This window comes from Idiotropiscis lumnitzeri, chromosome 2 (assembly GCF_059441095.1).
Source record: "Idiotropiscis lumnitzeri isolate Australia: NSW breed Sydney's pygmy pipehorse chromosome 2, RoL_Ilum_1.0, whole genome shotgun sequence".
In the NCBI taxonomy this organism is placed as follows: domain Eukaryota; kingdom Metazoa; phylum Chordata; class Actinopteri; order Syngnathiformes; family Syngnathidae; genus Idiotropiscis; species Idiotropiscis lumnitzeri.
The window spans coordinates 25,814,178-25,831,343 of record NC_142392.1 but is presented as its reverse complement, the minus strand read 5'-3'; the positions used below and the strand labels follow the sequence as shown (position 1 = coordinate 25,831,343).

The following is a 17,166-nucleotide window of genomic DNA, read 5'->3' as shown; positions in this document are numbered from 1 at the left end:
GATGATTGTGGAAGACACCGATTTCATAAGCACCGTTTCTTCTCACACCTTTTCCATTAGGTACGATTAAAAAGACAACTGAAAAGCATAATGTTAAAAAATGTTATTCCAGGCAAAGGCAATTAATTTCATTTACATGTTTGATGTAAACACACAAAAAACTCATCATCACTCAGACACAATGGTTCTTCTGGCACAGATCACATTGGCTTAATGTCAATAAAAAAAGCTTTTCAAAATTCAATATATCATTTTATTCAAAATCAAAATTTACATTGTAGGATTGTATTACGATTACTGGCATTATTTTGAACACATACGGGACAGTATGTCGATAATTAAAGTTAGCAGGTGCATATTTACTGAATATTTATCCAATGAAACTAGAAGCACGGGTCACAAGAATGACTGGGATTATAGGTCTGATGTTTACTGATTTATTATATTATTCTCATATGCTAAATTTAGAGTACTTAGTTGAAATGTGTGAACTTTATTGAAATTCTCAGTAGTGAAAATAGATTTGCGCACATAGCATTTCCATGACTTGCATTCACAGCACTTCATGGACAAAGACGACAAAGCACATTCTCTACATTGGCTGTAGAGATGCAAACATACCAACTTGGGCACTGGAGGACTCACACAGACACTATCGCAAAAAACACATTCCGAAAGACAGAACAATTGGAGATCGGAGCACACGCACATACACACTTGCACACCGACAAGATTCCAGAGGAATGCCAGCGAGGCGAGCGACGGAGAGACTGCCCGCCAGGGAAGGCCAGCCTTGGGGACCAGACGGGAATCAACTTATCCAGACGATGACTAACCTGGGGAGAACCTTCCCTTGGACGTGGACCCGTGCTGTGGGAGGGAGCGAGGACGACCGATTCAACCGATTCAACCTACATTACCCTTGACATAAAAAAACTCCTATAAAAACTGAAGCTGGGATGAAAGATGGCGCGCATTTTTCGACTGTGCTCGCCCGAGTGCAGTTTTCTCGTGAGATTAAGAAAAAGCCACCCAGATATCTGTCTTTGTACTATTTCCTGAACTCCAGAAATTGAAGAAACTAAATATTGGAACTCTAATCAGTTGTTGTTGAGTCTTTATTTGACCCTTTTCTTCTTGAGTACAAAAAAACTAACATGCATTGGAGTAAGTTTGGCTTTTAAAGGTTGATTTACGAAACTACTTCTCATTTCCATGGTGACTGAACTCCAACATCATCTTTCCACAAAGAGTCAGTTCCTTCAGTTTTTTTGTCTTTTTTTAAGCTTCAAGGATCGCTGCTATTGTCACCAGCACAATTGTGTCTCTCAGCTTGCTGTTTAGTGGCGAATTTTTTAGCACAAACGCTGCAACTGAATGGCTTGTCTCCACTGTGTGTTCTTGTGTGGCTTGTTAAATTCGCCTTTTGAGAGAAACATTTTCCACAAACTAAGCATGAAAAAGATTTTTCACCACTGTGTGTTCTCATGTGCCTTACCAAATGAGACTTTTGAGAGAAACCTTTTCCGCAAACTGAACAGGAAAAGGGGTTTTCACCACTGTGTGTTCTTGTGTGGATTGTTAAACTTGAATTTTGAGAGAAGCTTTTTCCACAAATTGAGCAGGAAAAAGGTTTTTCTCCACTATGTATTCTTGTGTGACTTGTTAAATTTGCCTTTTGAGGGAAACTCTTGCCACAAACTGAGCAGGAAAAAGGTTTTTCACCACTGTGTGTTCTTCTATGGTTTGTTAAAGTTGATTTATCAAAGAAGCTTCTGCCACAAACTGAGCAGGAAAAAGGTTTTTCATCACTGTGTGTTCTTGTGTGTTCTGTTACATGTGCCTTTTGAGAGAAACTCTTGCCACAAACTGAGCAGGAAAAAGGTTTTTCACCACTGTGTGTTCTTGTGTGGCTTGTTAGATGTGATTTTCGGGAGAAACTCTTGCCACAAACTGAGCAGGAAAATGTTTTTTCTCCAGTGTGTGTTCTAGTGTGTCTTGTTAACGTTGCGTTTTGAGAGCTTTTACCATGAACTGAGCAAGAAAAAGGGTTTTCACCACTGTGTGTTTTTTTGTGCCCTTTTAAACACAAAGTTAATGAGTCAGTGTGACGTGCCCTTTCACCTTTAGCTTGCCCATTATCATCATCATTATCACCATCATCATCGTCATGAGCGTCTGATAATGTGTCCTCATTGTGTGCAGTGGTCTTCGTCACCTTCTGTTGTCACGTGATGACTTGAACTGCTGCTTGGAGGCTCCGCCCCTCTGTTGTCCTCACTCTTATCCTTGTTTTCATCTTCAGTCTTTATAGGGACAGTTCACTGGTGACTTGTTAATCTCCTCCTCCTCCTACTCCTTTTTGATGTGAGTCAAGTCTGGCTCCTCTTTCACAGAACGGAGATCGTTTGCACTGACGTCTGGAGGACACAAAAAGACAAATTTGGTTTGGTCAAGTCAAACCTCATGCGGCGACTTTGTCTTATATTGTTTCTAGTACATTCCAACATTCCCCTTTTTAATTTTTTTTTATAAAATTTCTGTTTCTAAATAAATTTGAAAACAAAATTACATGTGAAGAATCAAAATCCCTACGCATAAATTAAGCAACAACACTTTCACTCTGACATATATGAATAAGGTGTATTTTAAAGTTATCCAATATGTATTAAAATTAGACTAAGATACACCATAATAAATTACACATAAATTAGGCCATTTAAAAATACACGACTTTTTTTTTTATTTATTTCAATTTATATTTAAGCTTGCTTATGTAATAATACAATATTTATTAAATTGTTTTAGTATGTAAAATTCTCAACAATTTAATTCTTTTTTTTCACACTTGAATATTTATTAACAAATTTGTTCTTTTGAATATGTGTGCAATTTAAATTATTCCATCCATCCAGCCATTTTCTGCCGCTCATCCAGGGTCGGGTTATTGAATTAATTTTTCAGTATTTTTTATAATTCAATATTTATTTCAAGATCATGACTCTTCTCAATTAGTTCAATATTTATAAAATGTTTCTATATTTGTTAATTGAATTAAGTCTGTAGGTGGTTTCCAATTTTACATTTTAATATTTTCCTATTTCACTATATAAATAATCCAATGTATAAAAAATATAATACAGCATGAAAAAAAAATTTGGTATATTTGACAAAATTATAGTTTTTTCCAAAGTGAGATTCTGCTTAGCAACAAACCCCAAACACTTGATAGAGCTCAACCCATTAAGTGTATTTTGCAGAAATTTATTCAGAAAGCATAATATTAAATGTGAGGGGATATTTGAAGAGTTTGAGTTTTGTTCAATGAACCATACATATACGAGCCAGCCTAACACAGCGAGAAAACCAGCGCTGACTCCAGTCGCCATCAAGTGTCCAACTCCTGACATTCCAAAACCTTCGAGAGAAACTGAGACTATTTGCGTTTCTCTGTCTGGTTCTTTTTATAGTTCAACTTCGAGTTCTGTTTTTCACCTTTTCACACAAAGTAATGAAGGCCAGTTGAGCAAGTGGAACAAGTGATTTTATTGATGATTGTGGAAAGCAGCGATTTCATAAGCACTGTTTCTTCTCACACTTTTTCCATTAGGTATGATTAAAACGACAACTGAAAAGCATAACGTTAACAAATGTTGTTCCAGGCAAAGGCAATTAATTTTATTTACATGTTTGATGTAAACACAAAAAAAATCATCACCACTCAGACACAATGGTTATTCTGGCGCTGATCCCATTGGCTTAATGTCGATAAAAGAGCTTTGCAAAATTAAATTTTTTATATTTTATTCAAAATCACATTTACATCTTACCACAAAGAGTCAGTTGCTTCAGTTTTTTGTTGTCTTTTTTTTAAGCTTCAAGGATCGCTGCAATTCTCACCAGCACAATCGTGTCTCTCAGGAAGACGTTGAGTGAAGAATTTTTTAGCACAAACGCTGCAACTAAATGGCATGTCTCCACTGTGTGTTCTTGTGTGGCTTTGTGAACTTGACTTTACAGAGAAGCTTTTGCCACAAACTGAGCAGGAAAAAGGTTTTTCTGCACTGTGTGTTCTTGTGTGGGTTGTTAAATTTGACTTTACAGAGAAGCTTTTGCCACAAACTGAGCAGGAAAAAGGTTTTTCTCCAGTGTGTAATCGTGTATGTGTTTTTAAATTCCACTTAAAAGAAAAGCTTTTGCCACAAACTGAGCAGGAAAAGGGTTTTTCTCCACCGTGCGTTCTTGTGTGGCTTCGTAAATGCGACTTTAGAGAGAAACTCCTGGCACAAACTGAGCAGGAAAAAGGTTTTTCTCCACTGTGCGTTCTTGTGTGGCTTCGTAAATGCGACTTTAGAGAGAAACTCCTGCCACACACTGAGCAAGAAAAAGGTTTTTCTCCAGTGTGTGTTCTTGTGTGGCAAGTTAAATTTGACTTTACAGAGAAGCGTCTACCACAAACTGAGCAGGAAAAAGGTTTTTCTCCACTGTGTGTTTTTGTGTGTTTTGTTAAACTTGACTTTTGAGAGAAGCATTTTCCACAAACTGAGCAAGAAAAAGATTTTTCTCCACTGTGTGTTATTGTGTGTTCTGTTAAACTTGACTTTTGAGAGAAGCATTTTCCACAAACTGAGCAAGAAAAAGGTTTTTCTCCACTGTGTGTTCTTGTGTGTTTTGTTAAATTTCCCTTTTCAGAGAATCCTTTGCCACAAACTGAGCATGAAAAAGGCTTCTCTCCACTGTGTGTTCTTGCGTGCCTTACTAAATGAGACTTTTGAGAGAAGCTTTTGTCACAAACTGAGCATGAGAAAGGCTTCTCTCCACTGTGTGTTCTTGCGTGCCTTACTAAATGAGACTTTTGAGAGAAGCTTTTGCCACAAACTGAGCAAGAAAAAGGTTTTTCTCCACTGTGCATTCTTGTGTGGATTGTTAAATCAAACTTTTGATAGAAGCTTTTGCCACAAACTGAGCAAGAAAAAGGTTTTTCACCACTGCGCGTTTTTGTGTGCCTTACGAAATGAGACTTTCGAGAGAAGTTTTTGCCACAAACCGAGCAGGGAAAAGGTTTTTCACCACTGTGTGTTTTTCTGTGCCCTTTTAAAGACAGCTTTGAAGAGAATGAGTCAGTGTGACATGCCCTTTCACCTTTGGCTTGCCCATCATCAGCATCATCATCATTAGTATCATTATCGTCATGAGCATCTGATAATGTGTCCTCATTATGTGCTGGCCCCCAGTGGTCTTCGTCACCTTCTGTTGTCACGTAATGACTTGAACTGTTGCTTGGAGGCTCCGCCCCTCTCTTGTCCTCACTCTCATCCTTGTTTTCATCTTCAGTCTTTATAGGGAGAACGTTCACTGGTGACTTGTTGATCTCCTCCTCCTCCTCCTCCTTTTTGATGTGAGTCAAGTCTGGCTCCTCTTTTACATAAAGGAGATCGTTTTCACTGACGTCTGCAGGACACAGAAAGACAAATTTGGTTTGGTCAAGTCAAAGCTCATGCGGCGACTTTGTCTTATATTGTTTCTACCGTGCTACCTTGACTTGTGCCTGCCGCATACGGAGCAATGCGTGGACCCCAACTTGGACCGGACCATGGGGGCATTTCACAAAATTACGTCCTACGATGTAAACCTCCCTTTAGCAGCACAACTGTGATAAACGAGCATTTAAAAAGGAAGCACGTTGCGGCTGATGCCCGATTTCATTCCTGACATAGTCACAGATGTTTTTGGAATATGTATTCGAATTCAACTAAGATACACCATAATATTTTAAGAGTTTACTGAATTATTTTGGAACTGCAATGATGCTTAACAGCTATTAGGGTGTCAGTAATGAGTAACAAAGTAACACAAGACCTCCCACTGATACATCATGATTGTCATTTGGATAAATTACCAGGAACTATGAGTTGTGGGGGTGATGCAAACCACCTGGGCCACAGGAACTTTATGACCAGGAACTAAATGTTCCTGGCCTTGTTGGTAGAAAAGGGGGTTGTGGCGTACTCCCTTTTTAAGCCCATAGTAAGCCAAAGATGCAGATGCATTCCTTGCAGCATGCGCTTGTTCACTGATGAGATCCGTGCAACCCTGAATGGATGCATTCAATGTATTTTAAATGTTTGGATGGGGTGAAACTACGCACACGTGCACAAAACAGTGCAGGGCCACCCGAGGTTCATTGACTCTCACCCGACCAAGCCAGTAAAAAGTTCATAAATAAATAAGACCAATCCGTGCTTGATTTAAAAAAAAAAAAAACTTAATATTTTGTGTTTTATTCACTAAAATTGATCAACCGCTATTGACGTTTTCGCGGCAGTGTGCACATTTTTCGAGTCAGGCGGAATTCCTTCCGTAAGGAATTGCTTGAACAAAATATAAAAACCAGAAAATGTTATTTTGTTATTTTAAATGTAAATTTTATACTGGGAAAAACATGGAGTTCACCCCCCACTATTGGTTATTCTTTGGCATATATTTTCTGCACTGATTACATTTGACATAAACAATTGCTCAGCAGACCTGCAAGTAAAAGGCAATATTTAAAAATAAAACGGCAATAACCTTGAACGCATTTCCCCAAACAACTTAATGTTGTGATGCATATTTCTAATGAAAGAAAGTCGTTCTTTACAAAGCAAATGAGAGTAAGACGTGTACAAACCTGCTTTGTGTAGCACAACACGAGGCTGGTTGCAAACTTCGTCCAGCAGTTGATGATGTTGCTCGTTCTCTTCTTTTATTCCACAAAGTTCCTCTTTGTACTTGGGTGTCGTTCTATCACACATTTTCAAATGATAATTCCAAAAAATCCGCACTTGATCTCTGCTTGGCGATGAGTCATGTGCCTCTTTTCGTTAGCGGCTAGCTAGCTAACAAGCTAAGCTAACTACGCCGAAAAGCATCAACACGCGAAGATGAGGTTATCGGGACACAAAGACTTAATGAATTATGTCGTAGTCCTTTAGAGTAGCACTGGACATCCTTTGAGAAAATTACAGTCAGTTCCACACTAAATTAGAAGAATTTAGCGGTGGGTGTTTTTGTTCCGGTGTGGACGGGTCGGTGGATGTGGTCAAGGTCCTTCGGAAGCTGCGCGCTTGCTAATGACGTCATGCTTTAAGCACGTATTTTTCAAATATCTTTCTTTGCCTCTGTGTTTGTTTTTACCCCTGGCTGTTCTGTTTCAATATATATTCTATGTAATATTTTAATTCGGTTGATAAAAAAATGTAACAAAAAAATTAAAATAACGCCACAAAAGCGAGTCAGCTCCGACGTCACTTCCGCCTATGCCCCGAGAAGCCGCTGCTGGAACAGCACTGGGACGTTTACGTTTCTCCTACCGAACTTGCAACAATGCTGCTGTTCAATCGGGCTGCAAGATTGTATGGATATAATGTCTGCATATACTAGCAGTGCTTCTCAATTATTTCACGCCCGCCCCTACCAAGAATAAAAAGATTCGCGCCCCCCCACCACCAATTTTTTTTCTGTCTTTGTATATTGAGATTAGATTGTCAATAAAATATCCCTTAACTAACCTACATTGATAAGAAATATAATTTCGAGAACTATTATAGAGAGGATCTCGAAGCTCAGTACTCTGTTGTGCAAATATTGATGAGATGACAAATATTTGTCATGTCATGTCACGATCCACACCGCTTATCCTGAACAGGGTCGCGGGAGAGTGCTGGAGCCAATTCCAGCTGCCTACGGGCGAAAGGCGCACAACCCCCTGAACTGGTCGCCAGCCAGTCACAGGGCAGACATAGACACCGTCACTGAGTAGGAACTGAACCCGCGTTGCCTGCACACAACTCAGGCGAGTGTACCACTACACGATCAGTGACATGATAAATATTTACTTCTACGTTTTTTGCCAAAAACTTTATTAACATTAACAAACACAGTTATTAATACGTACATAATATAGAAAAGACAAAAAGAAGAGCCAGGGGGATTTTAAACAAAAATTCTATCTGAATAACATAAAGCAACAGCTTTAGTATTGTTGGAGTTGAGTCACCGTGGAAATGAGAAGTAGTTAGTAAATCAACTTTTAAAAGCCAAACTTACGCCAATGCGTGTTCGGGTTTTGTACTCAAGAAGAAAAGGGTCAAATAAAGACTCAACAACTGATTCGAGTTCCGATATTTAGTTTCTCCAATTTCTGCTGTTCAGGAAATAGTACAAAGACAGATATCTGGGCGGCTTTTTCTTAATCTCACGAGAAAACTGCACTCGGGCGAGCACAGTCGAAAAATGTCGCGCTGATCTCAGCCCAGCTTCAGTTTTTATAGCAGTTTTTATGTCAAGGGTCATGTAGGTTGAATTGGTTGAATCGGTCGTCCTCGCTCCCTCCCACGGCACGGGTCCACGTCCAAGGGAAGGTCTTCCCCAGGTTAGTCATCGTCTGGATAGTTGATTCCCGTCTGGTTCCCAAGACTGGCACGCCAAGGCTGGCCTTCTCCGGCGGGCAGTCTCTCCGTCTCTCTCCCCGCTGGCATTCCTCTGTAATCTTGTCGGTGTGCATGTGTGCATGTGTATGAGCACGTGTAGGTGCAGGTGTAAGGGTGTGTCTGTGTGTGTGCATGCGTGTGCATGTGCTCCGATCTCCAATTGTTCCGTCTTTCGGAATGTGTTTTTTTTATAGCTTCTGTGTGAGTCCTCCAGTGCCCAATTTTGCATGTTTGCATCTTCTACAGCCAATGTGGAGAATGTGCTTCGTCGTCTTTGTCCATGAAGTGCTGTCAGTGTGAGTGCAGGTCATGGAAATGCTATGTGTGCAAATTTGTTCTCACTACCCAAAATTTCAATAAAGTTCACACATTTAAACTAAGTACTATAAATTTAGCATATGAGAAAAATATAATAAATCAGAAAACATCAGGACTACAATCCCAGTTATTCTTGTGACCCGTGCTTCTCGTTCCATTTGATTAATGCTTTTTGTTTCATCAATGTTTAACATATTCCGTAAATATGAACCTGCTAAATTAAACAATTGACCTTCTGTCCTGTCAGTGTTTAAAATAATGCCAGCAATCATAATACAATCCTTCATTTACCATTGCAGTCGTCTTATCATTGCAGTATTTTTTTATCATTGTAGCATTTTATTAATTTCCCCTCTGGAACATGGACAGACATTCGGAGTGTTTCCTTACACTTGTAAATGTTGTGGGATGTAAGTGTGTATATACACATGGGGATTTGTGTATTTACGTATATACTATGTAGATTCGCATAGGTTGTGGCAGTTGAAATAAGCACACACGACTGACTGTGAACACGTCTTTATTCCAAGACTGCCAACAACAGAATAACGCACAATCACAAATTCGCGCCAACAAACATTAACATGAATACGCCCCCAAACGGGATGCCTGCTGGGTGAGAGGCATGGTCCTAATGTCCGCCACACAGCCCCCCCCCGAACACCCAGAAGGTCGCTCAGAACGAAAACCTCACCGGGGGCTTCACCGGCCTGCCACAACGACTACGCAGGCCATCCTTTAGTGGTGCAGTTGAAACCCGGTGGGCAGGGGGGTCAGGCGAGACAGGAGCGGGAGCACGACACACAACGTTGTCGCGCGGAAGTGAGGGCGTGGACTTTGGAGGGCGACCGCGGCGAGGGACGTGGGCCGGCAACAGCACATCGCCTGCAACCAAATGAGCTGGTTTTAGCCTATCTACCGAGACGCACTCCCTTCGCCCACCCATATCAAGCACAAAACTCTTATCGCCGCGCTCCAGCACCCTAAACGGGCCGTCATACGGTGGCTGCAAGGGCGAGCGGTGGGCATCGTGGCGCACAAAAACAAAACGGGCTGACATAAGCGCGGACGGCACGAATACCTTGGGAACACAGTGGTGAACCGGTGCAGGGCTCAGGGGCCCCCCCGACAAAAAGGAAAAGGGCGGAGCGCCCAAACCGTCTGGCAGAAATTCACCAGGTACGCGAAGCGGCTGACCGAGCACCAACTCAGCAGGAGCGGCGTTAAGATCCTCCTTCGGCGCTGAACGTAAGCCGAGCAAAATCCATGGCAGACGGTCGACCCAGTTACCGTCCGATAACGCAGCTCGCAGCGCAGCTTTAAGTGACCGGTGAAAACGTTCGCACAAACCGTTAGCCTGCGGATGGTAGGCAGTAGTGCGGTGCACGCGCACACCCAACGATACTGCCAAGGCTGACCAGAGCTCAGATACAAACTGGGGGCCCCTGTCCGAGGTGATATCGGACGGCGTGCCGAAACGCGCGACCCAGGACGACAGAAACGCACGGGCTATATCCACCGAGGTCGTGGAGGACAGAGGAACCGCCTCTGGCCACCTAGTCGTCCGGTCCACCATAGTGAGTAGGTGAGTAAAACCTTGCGAAGGGGGAAGGGGACCTACCAAGTCCACATGCACATGGTCGAACCTCCTGGCCGGAATCGGAAAAGGTTCAAGACTCGACCTGGTGTGTCGGTGGACTTTGGCACGCTGACATGCTACACAGGCCGCTGCCCACATCCTGACGTCCTTACGAAGCCCGGGCCAGACAAACTTTGCCCCAACCAGCTTGACCGATGCACGGACGCCAGGGTGTGACAGGGAGTGGATCGAATCAAAAATCCGGCGACGCCATTCCAACGGAACTACAGGACGAGGGCGGCCCGTGGACACATCGCAGAGGAGAGCAGTTCCACCGCCCCGCAACACCACCTCCTCAAGCTTAAGAGCCGTACTCACTGCCTTGAGGTTGCGGATGTCAGGATCAACGGACTGGTCGGCAGCCATTTCCGAAAAATCAACCCCGAGCTGGACTGGACACACGATCGCGCGCAATAAACAATCAGCCACAGGGTTACACTTACCGGCCACGTGCCGAACGTCCGTCGTAAACTCTGAAACGGCCGCCAAGTGCCGCTGCTGACGGGCCGACCATGGTTCAGTAACCTTTGACATCGCAAACGTAAGTGGCTTATGATCCACGTAAGCCGTGAAACGGCGTCCTTCAAGAAGGAAACGAAAGTGGCGCGTCGCAAGGTACAAAGCCAACAACTCTCGGTCGAAAACACTATACTTGCGTTCGTTATCCCGCAGCTTACGACTGAAAAACGCAAGAGGCTGCCACACATTTGCCACGAGCTGCTCAACCACTGCCCCAACAGCTATATCAGAAGCATCTGTAGTTAAGGCAACTTGCGCAGTCGCAATCGGGTGGACCAGGAGAGTCGCACTCGCCAGGGCGTCCTTAGTTTGTTGAAAAGCCTGTTCCCGCCGTGCAGACCACTCGACAGTATCATTAGCTTTCTTATTTTTCAAGGCATTGTAAAGAGGATGCAGGAGGTGGGCCGTACGCGGGAGAAACCGGTTATAAAAATTAACCATGCCCAAAAACTCCTGCAGCGCCTTAATTGAGGCCGGGCGGGGGAAATCCACCACTGCCTTCACCTTGGCGGGCAAGGGGACCGCGCCCTGTGCTGAAATCCGGTGGCCTAAGAAATCAATCTCAGCCAGACCAAATTGACATTTCGCTGGGTTAACGATCAGACCATGCGAATCAAGACGCTTGAAAACCTCTGTTAAGTGTGACAGATGTTCCTCTGGTGAAGGACTGGCCACCAGAATATCGTCAAGATAAACAAACACAAAGTCGAGGTTGCGCAACACAGAGTCCATCAATCTTTGAAAAGTCTGTGCTGCCCCCTTCAGTCCAAAAGGCATGCGCAAGAATTCAAAAAGACCGAACGGGGTTATCACCGCGGTTTTGGGCACATCTTCCGCCTGCACAGGCACCTGGTGGTAACCACGGACCAAGTCCACTTTTGAAAAAATGGTGGTGCCCGCCAAACGGGTGGAAAAGTCTTGAATGTGTGGAATGGGGTAACGGTCATGCGTAGTCACATTGTTAAGGCGACGAAAATCACCACAAGGCCGCCAGGAACCATCCCTTTTAGGCACCATGTGTAAAGGCGAGGCCCACGGACTGTTAGAACGCCTCACAATCCCCAAACGCTCCATTGTAGCAAACTCCCCTTTTGCTATCGCCAATTTGGCCGCATCAAGGCGACGCGCGCGAGCAAAAACAGGCGGGCCGACCGTGGGTATGAAATGCTCCACCCCGTGTTTAGTGCATGCGGTGGAAAAGGCTGGAGTCGTTAGGGAGGGAAAGTCTGTCAGCAGGCGCTGATAAATGTCACCCGATGCCAAATAATTCGCATGCGTCAATGGCCCGAGTCCCCCAGCCTCACACGGAAAAGTAGCAAAAGAAACAGCGTCAATCAAACGGCGGTTTGCGACATCAACGAGCAGTCCATGTGCACACAGAAAATCCGCGCCGATAATGGGAACCGTGATTGCGGCAACAAGAAAGTTCCACTGGAAATCACGTCCATGGAAGCACAGAGTCACCGACCTGGAACCAAAGCTGATGATGGGCGAGCCGTTAGCCGCACACAGGGGTGGTCCGCAAACGCCGCCCGCCTTGTCCACGGCGGAGGGTGTAAGCAGGCTGACTTGCGACCCGCAGTCCACCAGGAAACGTCGTCCAGAGGACGAGTCTGTAAGGAAAAGCAGCTCGCTCTCTTTGCCGGCGCCCACAGCCACTACTGAACGCCGGCGTTGGAGTTTCCCGGAGCTTCGTAGGTGCAGGGGGGAACACAACGCCGAGCCCTGGCGCCAAACCGCTAATGGAAGAAGCAGAGAACCTTCTCACGACGCTTTCGAACGACCACTGCGGCCACCGTTGACGGATCCACGTCTGATGTCGTCCCAAGGGTGGAATCGGCCGCCACACTTTGCACGGCGAACCGTCTCGTAGCCAGCAGAACTCGATCCGCTTCCTCAGCCAAACCTCGATGATCGCCGGTCGCCAGACAAGCGGAGTTAGCCAACACTGCGCGCACCGGAGATGGTAGCTGTCGCAGGAAAATGTGCGGGAAAATAAAACCGCCCTCATCCGAACCCAAGATCGACAGCATATTGTCCATGAGATCCACTGCCGTGCCATCGCCCAAACCGGGCAGGGAAAGGAGCCTATCTGCCCTCTCTGAGTCCGACAAACAGAACCTCCTCAGCAGAAGCTGTTTGAGCGCGTCGTATTTCCCGCCATGTGGAGGTGCTCGCAATAGCTGCATAACACGACGTGTAGTCAGTTGGTCGAGGGACGCCACGACCATGTAGTACTTCGGGTCATCGGAGGTGATTCCACGAAGGTGGAAAAGCGCTTCCACATGCTGGAACCACGAAGCCGGATCGCTCTGCCAGAACTCCGGTAGCCTCACGGTAGCGGTGACGGCTGCAAGATGAGGGAGTTGGGGCGGCATGGCCGAGGAAGACACCTCTTCATCTACGACTTGAAACATACTCAGCGTCGGGGTCACCAATGTGGCAGTTGAAATAAGCACACACGACTGACTGTGAACACGTCTTTATTCCAAGACTGCCAACAACAGAATAACGCACAATCACAAATTCGCGCCAACAAACATTAACATGAATACGCCCCCAAACGGGATGCCTGCTGGGTGAGAGGCATGGTCCTAATGTCCGCCACAAGGTTTGCTTTTTCTGAATGTCTGCTGCTAATGTCATACATTAACGGCTACATTGCACCACCGCCTCTGTGTGATCCATATCTTTGCCGTCGTAACACTGCAAATTTCCCCATTGTGGGAATATGAAAGGACATCCTTATCTTTATCTTTAAATCCTTGTGTTGGTGCTGGTTAAATAATTTTCCATAAGATTAAGATTGAACAAAATGGTGAAACAAAAATTTAAAAAGTAAATTCTGTAACAATTAAACATTTAATACTTAATTATTCCTAAAACAGTTCAATGAATCTTGAAATTAATAGTGAATTATTGTAGTTTAATGAATACTAATACAAATAATGATATATTAAAGTACTTAAATAAATATCGAAATCATTTTCGAACACAATAACAGTAAAGTAATAAAAGAGTGACATATTTTAATTTAAAATTCGCAATAACGTCGCTGGCGAAAAACCCTGTAAAAAGGCAAAGGTGCAAACATGTTGACATAGTATCATTTTATCATGTCAACTGATAATAATAGGGAAATACATTTGGAATACTATCCAACCAACAACATGGTGTCAGATGTATAAACAAAACCAGCAACAAAAGTAAAATTCAATACATCTCTCAAGTTCATATTTGGGAACTAAAATGTTTCTTCATGTGCATCTTGGGTTTTTCTCTATGTTTAGAAGATAACGATGATTTGCATCGCAAATGGTGACATCTGTCGGTGAGTTGGTGACAGTGCTCCACAAAGCCAGCAGCCAATCAAATCACAGCGGGGTGTGTCCTGTTCTTCGGTTTTCGTGCCGAACAGACTGCCATTTTCTCGGAGGAAATTCTTTCAGTGCGACTCTGAAAAGACGACGCCATCTTTCATTCGTCTCGTTGAACAAAGAGAAGCTCACGAGTTATCGCCAAGCAGAGATCAAGTGCGGATTTGTTGAGATTGTCATTTGAAAATGTGTCAAAGAACGACACCCAAGTACAAAGAGGAACTTTGTGGAATAAAAGAAGAGAACGAGCAACATCTTCAACTGCTGGACGAAGTTTGCAACCAGCCTCGTGTTGTGCCACTCAAAGCAGGTTTGTACACGTCTTACTCTCATTTGCTTTGTAAAGAACGACTTTCTATCGTTAAAAATATGCATCACAACATTAGGTTGTTTGGGGAAATCGTTCAAGGTTATTGCCGTTTTATTTTTAAATGTTGACTTTTACTTGCCGGTTTGCTGAACATTTGTTTATGCCAAATGAAATCAGTGCAGAAAATGGATGCCAAAGAATAACCATTAGTGGGGGGTAAACTCCGTGTTTTTTTTCCCAGTTTAAAATTTGAACTGATTATTTAACATTTTACATATTCCAGTTTTTATACGTTGTGAAAGAAATTAAGTTTGTCATGTCTCAAAACTATGCTGACAGATGTAGTGTATTTTTATATCCACTGTTGGAGTTGAGCCACCGAGAAAATGAGAAACATTTAGTAAATGAATCTTCAAAGCCAAACTTACTCCAATGCGTGTTCGTTTTTTGTACTCAAGAATAGGGTCAAATAAAGACTCAACAACAACTGATTACAGTTGCGATATTTTAGTTTCTTCGATTTCTGGAGTTCAGGAAATAGTACAAAGACAGATATCTGGGCGTTTTTTTCTCAATCTGACGAGAAACTGTACTCGGACGAGCACAATCGAAAAATGGCGCGCTGATCTCAGCCCAGCCTCACATTTTCTAGGAGGTTTTCTATGTCAAGGTTCATGTAGGTTGAATCGGTCGTCCTTTCTCCTTCCCCCGCCACATTCCACGTCCAAGGCTGACCTTCTCAGGCAGGCGGCAGTCTCTCCGTCTCTCCTTCCCCTGTAATCTCGTCAGTGTACAGATTGTGTGGTCTATGTTTTCACAGATGAAATTGTTATGTTTTTGGTGTTCTTGATAGTGTCCCTGTGACGTCCTCCCCTGCCCAACTTGATATGTTTCTATCTTCTAAGGCCTATGTGGAGAATGTGTTTTGTCGTATTTGTCCATGATGTGCTATCTGGTTTGTCATCAGTTTAACCTGAGCAGACTGAATCTGTTCTGAATGAGAGTGTGGGTCATGAAAATACTCTGTGTGCAATTTTGAGGTCTTACATTTAAACTAAGTCATATCAATTTAGCATATGAATGCATCAGTGAACACCATGACTACAATCCCAGTCAATCTTATCGATGCACTGTACTTCTACTTTCATTTGATAAATGCTTTTTGTTTAATCAATGTTTAACATATTCAGTAACTATGAACCTGCTAAATTAAATAATTGACCTTCTGTCCCGGAAGTGTTTAAAATAATGCAAGCAATCATAATACAATCCTTTAATATTCATGTCAGGTGTGGCAATTCCCTATAACAGGGGTCTCAAACTCGCGGGCCATTTGCGGCCCGCGCGATGATAGTTTGCGGCCCCCGCCTTATTATGAAAGTTTAATGTTCGTGCGGCCCGCGAATTTGATATGACTGGCACTTTACAGTGTTTTGTGCGGAGCTGAACGAACCTACCACATCTTCAGCTTTAAAACGAGGGTAGGATTGTAATTTTTTTTTCGATGTTTTAGTAGGGGTTTGATTGATGAATGTTCGGATTTTGTGGCGTCTGAAAATTACTTCCGGTTTTTATTTAGTGAGCAGGCTGGTTGAAAACTTTATCGAAATATAAACTGAGTTTTTATTATTTACTTTTGTTCGTGGCTCAGCTATGCAAAAGGAAGCGCTGCCAGGTCTCTAGCAGCAAGATGTAGGCATGAGAAGCCATGTTCAGAAGATCAGTTCATGTTCAATGTTCCACTCATGTTCATGACAATTCATGTTCAGAAGAAGATTAAAGAACTGTGAAGACAGACATTTGACTCATTATTATTATTTATTACGGATTAATTTTCTTATTAATTTCTTATTTATTTTCTTATTAATTGCTTATTTATTTTTAAATCCTATTTTGTGTTAAAAAATAAAAATAAAGACATTTGAGAAGATTAGATTTTTTTTATTTTTTTCTTGCGGAAAACCTGATGCGGCCCAGCCTCACCCAGAGTCTGCCTCTAGTGGCCCCCAGGTAAATTTAGTTTGAGACCCCTGCCCAATAAGAAGGGAACGTCGGAGAGAAGGGTACACCTTTCCCTTTTTTCTTTTTGGGGAGACTTCTTTTGACATCAGCATGTGACGAGAATAAAATCTCTTTCTAACCAAAATGGCTGTGTCAGAGAATTTTTTTCCATCACCAATTCTGCCATGCTGGGCGACCTGTCCGGAGGGAAGCTGAGCCAGACCCACACATCAACAACAAAATATACCACCGTTTTGGCATTTTGCTCCATTGAGGGTCTCAGGGTGCTGGGGCGCAGGCGTTCAACAGCCGGCCGGCTGAACTTTCGGTGAGATGCGTTTACTCACAATGGGTGTTGTGCGCCTGTGTCCAAGCGGTCGGGGCTTTTGGGGTCGTTAAAGAAAGCTTGTGCGTGTGGGTCTGCTGGCTGGTTGGTCATGGAAAATGTCCCTGTGTTAGTTTCAATTATTGTTTAAACAAGAGGCCTCTATAATGATTAAGACATTAAAAGATGTCAAAGTAACCGCACTA

General features: G+C 43.3%; 1 protein-coding gene across 1 annotated transcript; it reads right to left on the bottom strand.

Annotated features, from left to right (window-relative positions):
- Positions 1–1,210: 1,210 nt before the first annotated feature.
- LOC148342104 (uncharacterized) lies at positions 1,211–16,344 on the bottom strand. Its single transcript, XM_088288058.1, has 3 exons — positions 16,307–16,344; positions 3,901–4,988; positions 1,211–2,034 (listed from the first exon to the last, which is right to left on the bottom strand). The coding sequence occupies exons 1-3, from the start codon at positions 16,342–16,344 to the stop codon at positions 1,289–1,291; spliced, it is 1,872 nt and encodes a 623-aa protein (XP_088144184.1). The 3' UTR covers positions 1,211–1,288.
- Positions 16,345–17,166: the final 822 nt, after the last annotated feature.

What these genes read in the sequence shown, in the direction of transcription:
- LOC148342104 (XM_088288058.1), bottom strand. Translation starts at nt 16,344, where the DNA reads ATGGCTTCTCATGCCTACATCTTGCTGCTAGAGACCTG. An exon ending in ATCTTGCTGCTAGAGACCTG is followed by an intron (nt 4,989 to 16,306) that starts GCAGCGCTTCCT and finishes AAAAACGCGCAG; the next exon opens with TGGTGAAAAACCTTTTTCTT. An exon ending in TGAGAGACACGATTGTGCTG is followed by an intron (nt 2,035 to 3,900) that starts GTGAGAATTGCA and finishes TTTCTTGCTCAG; the next exon opens with TTCATGGTAAAAGCTCTCAA.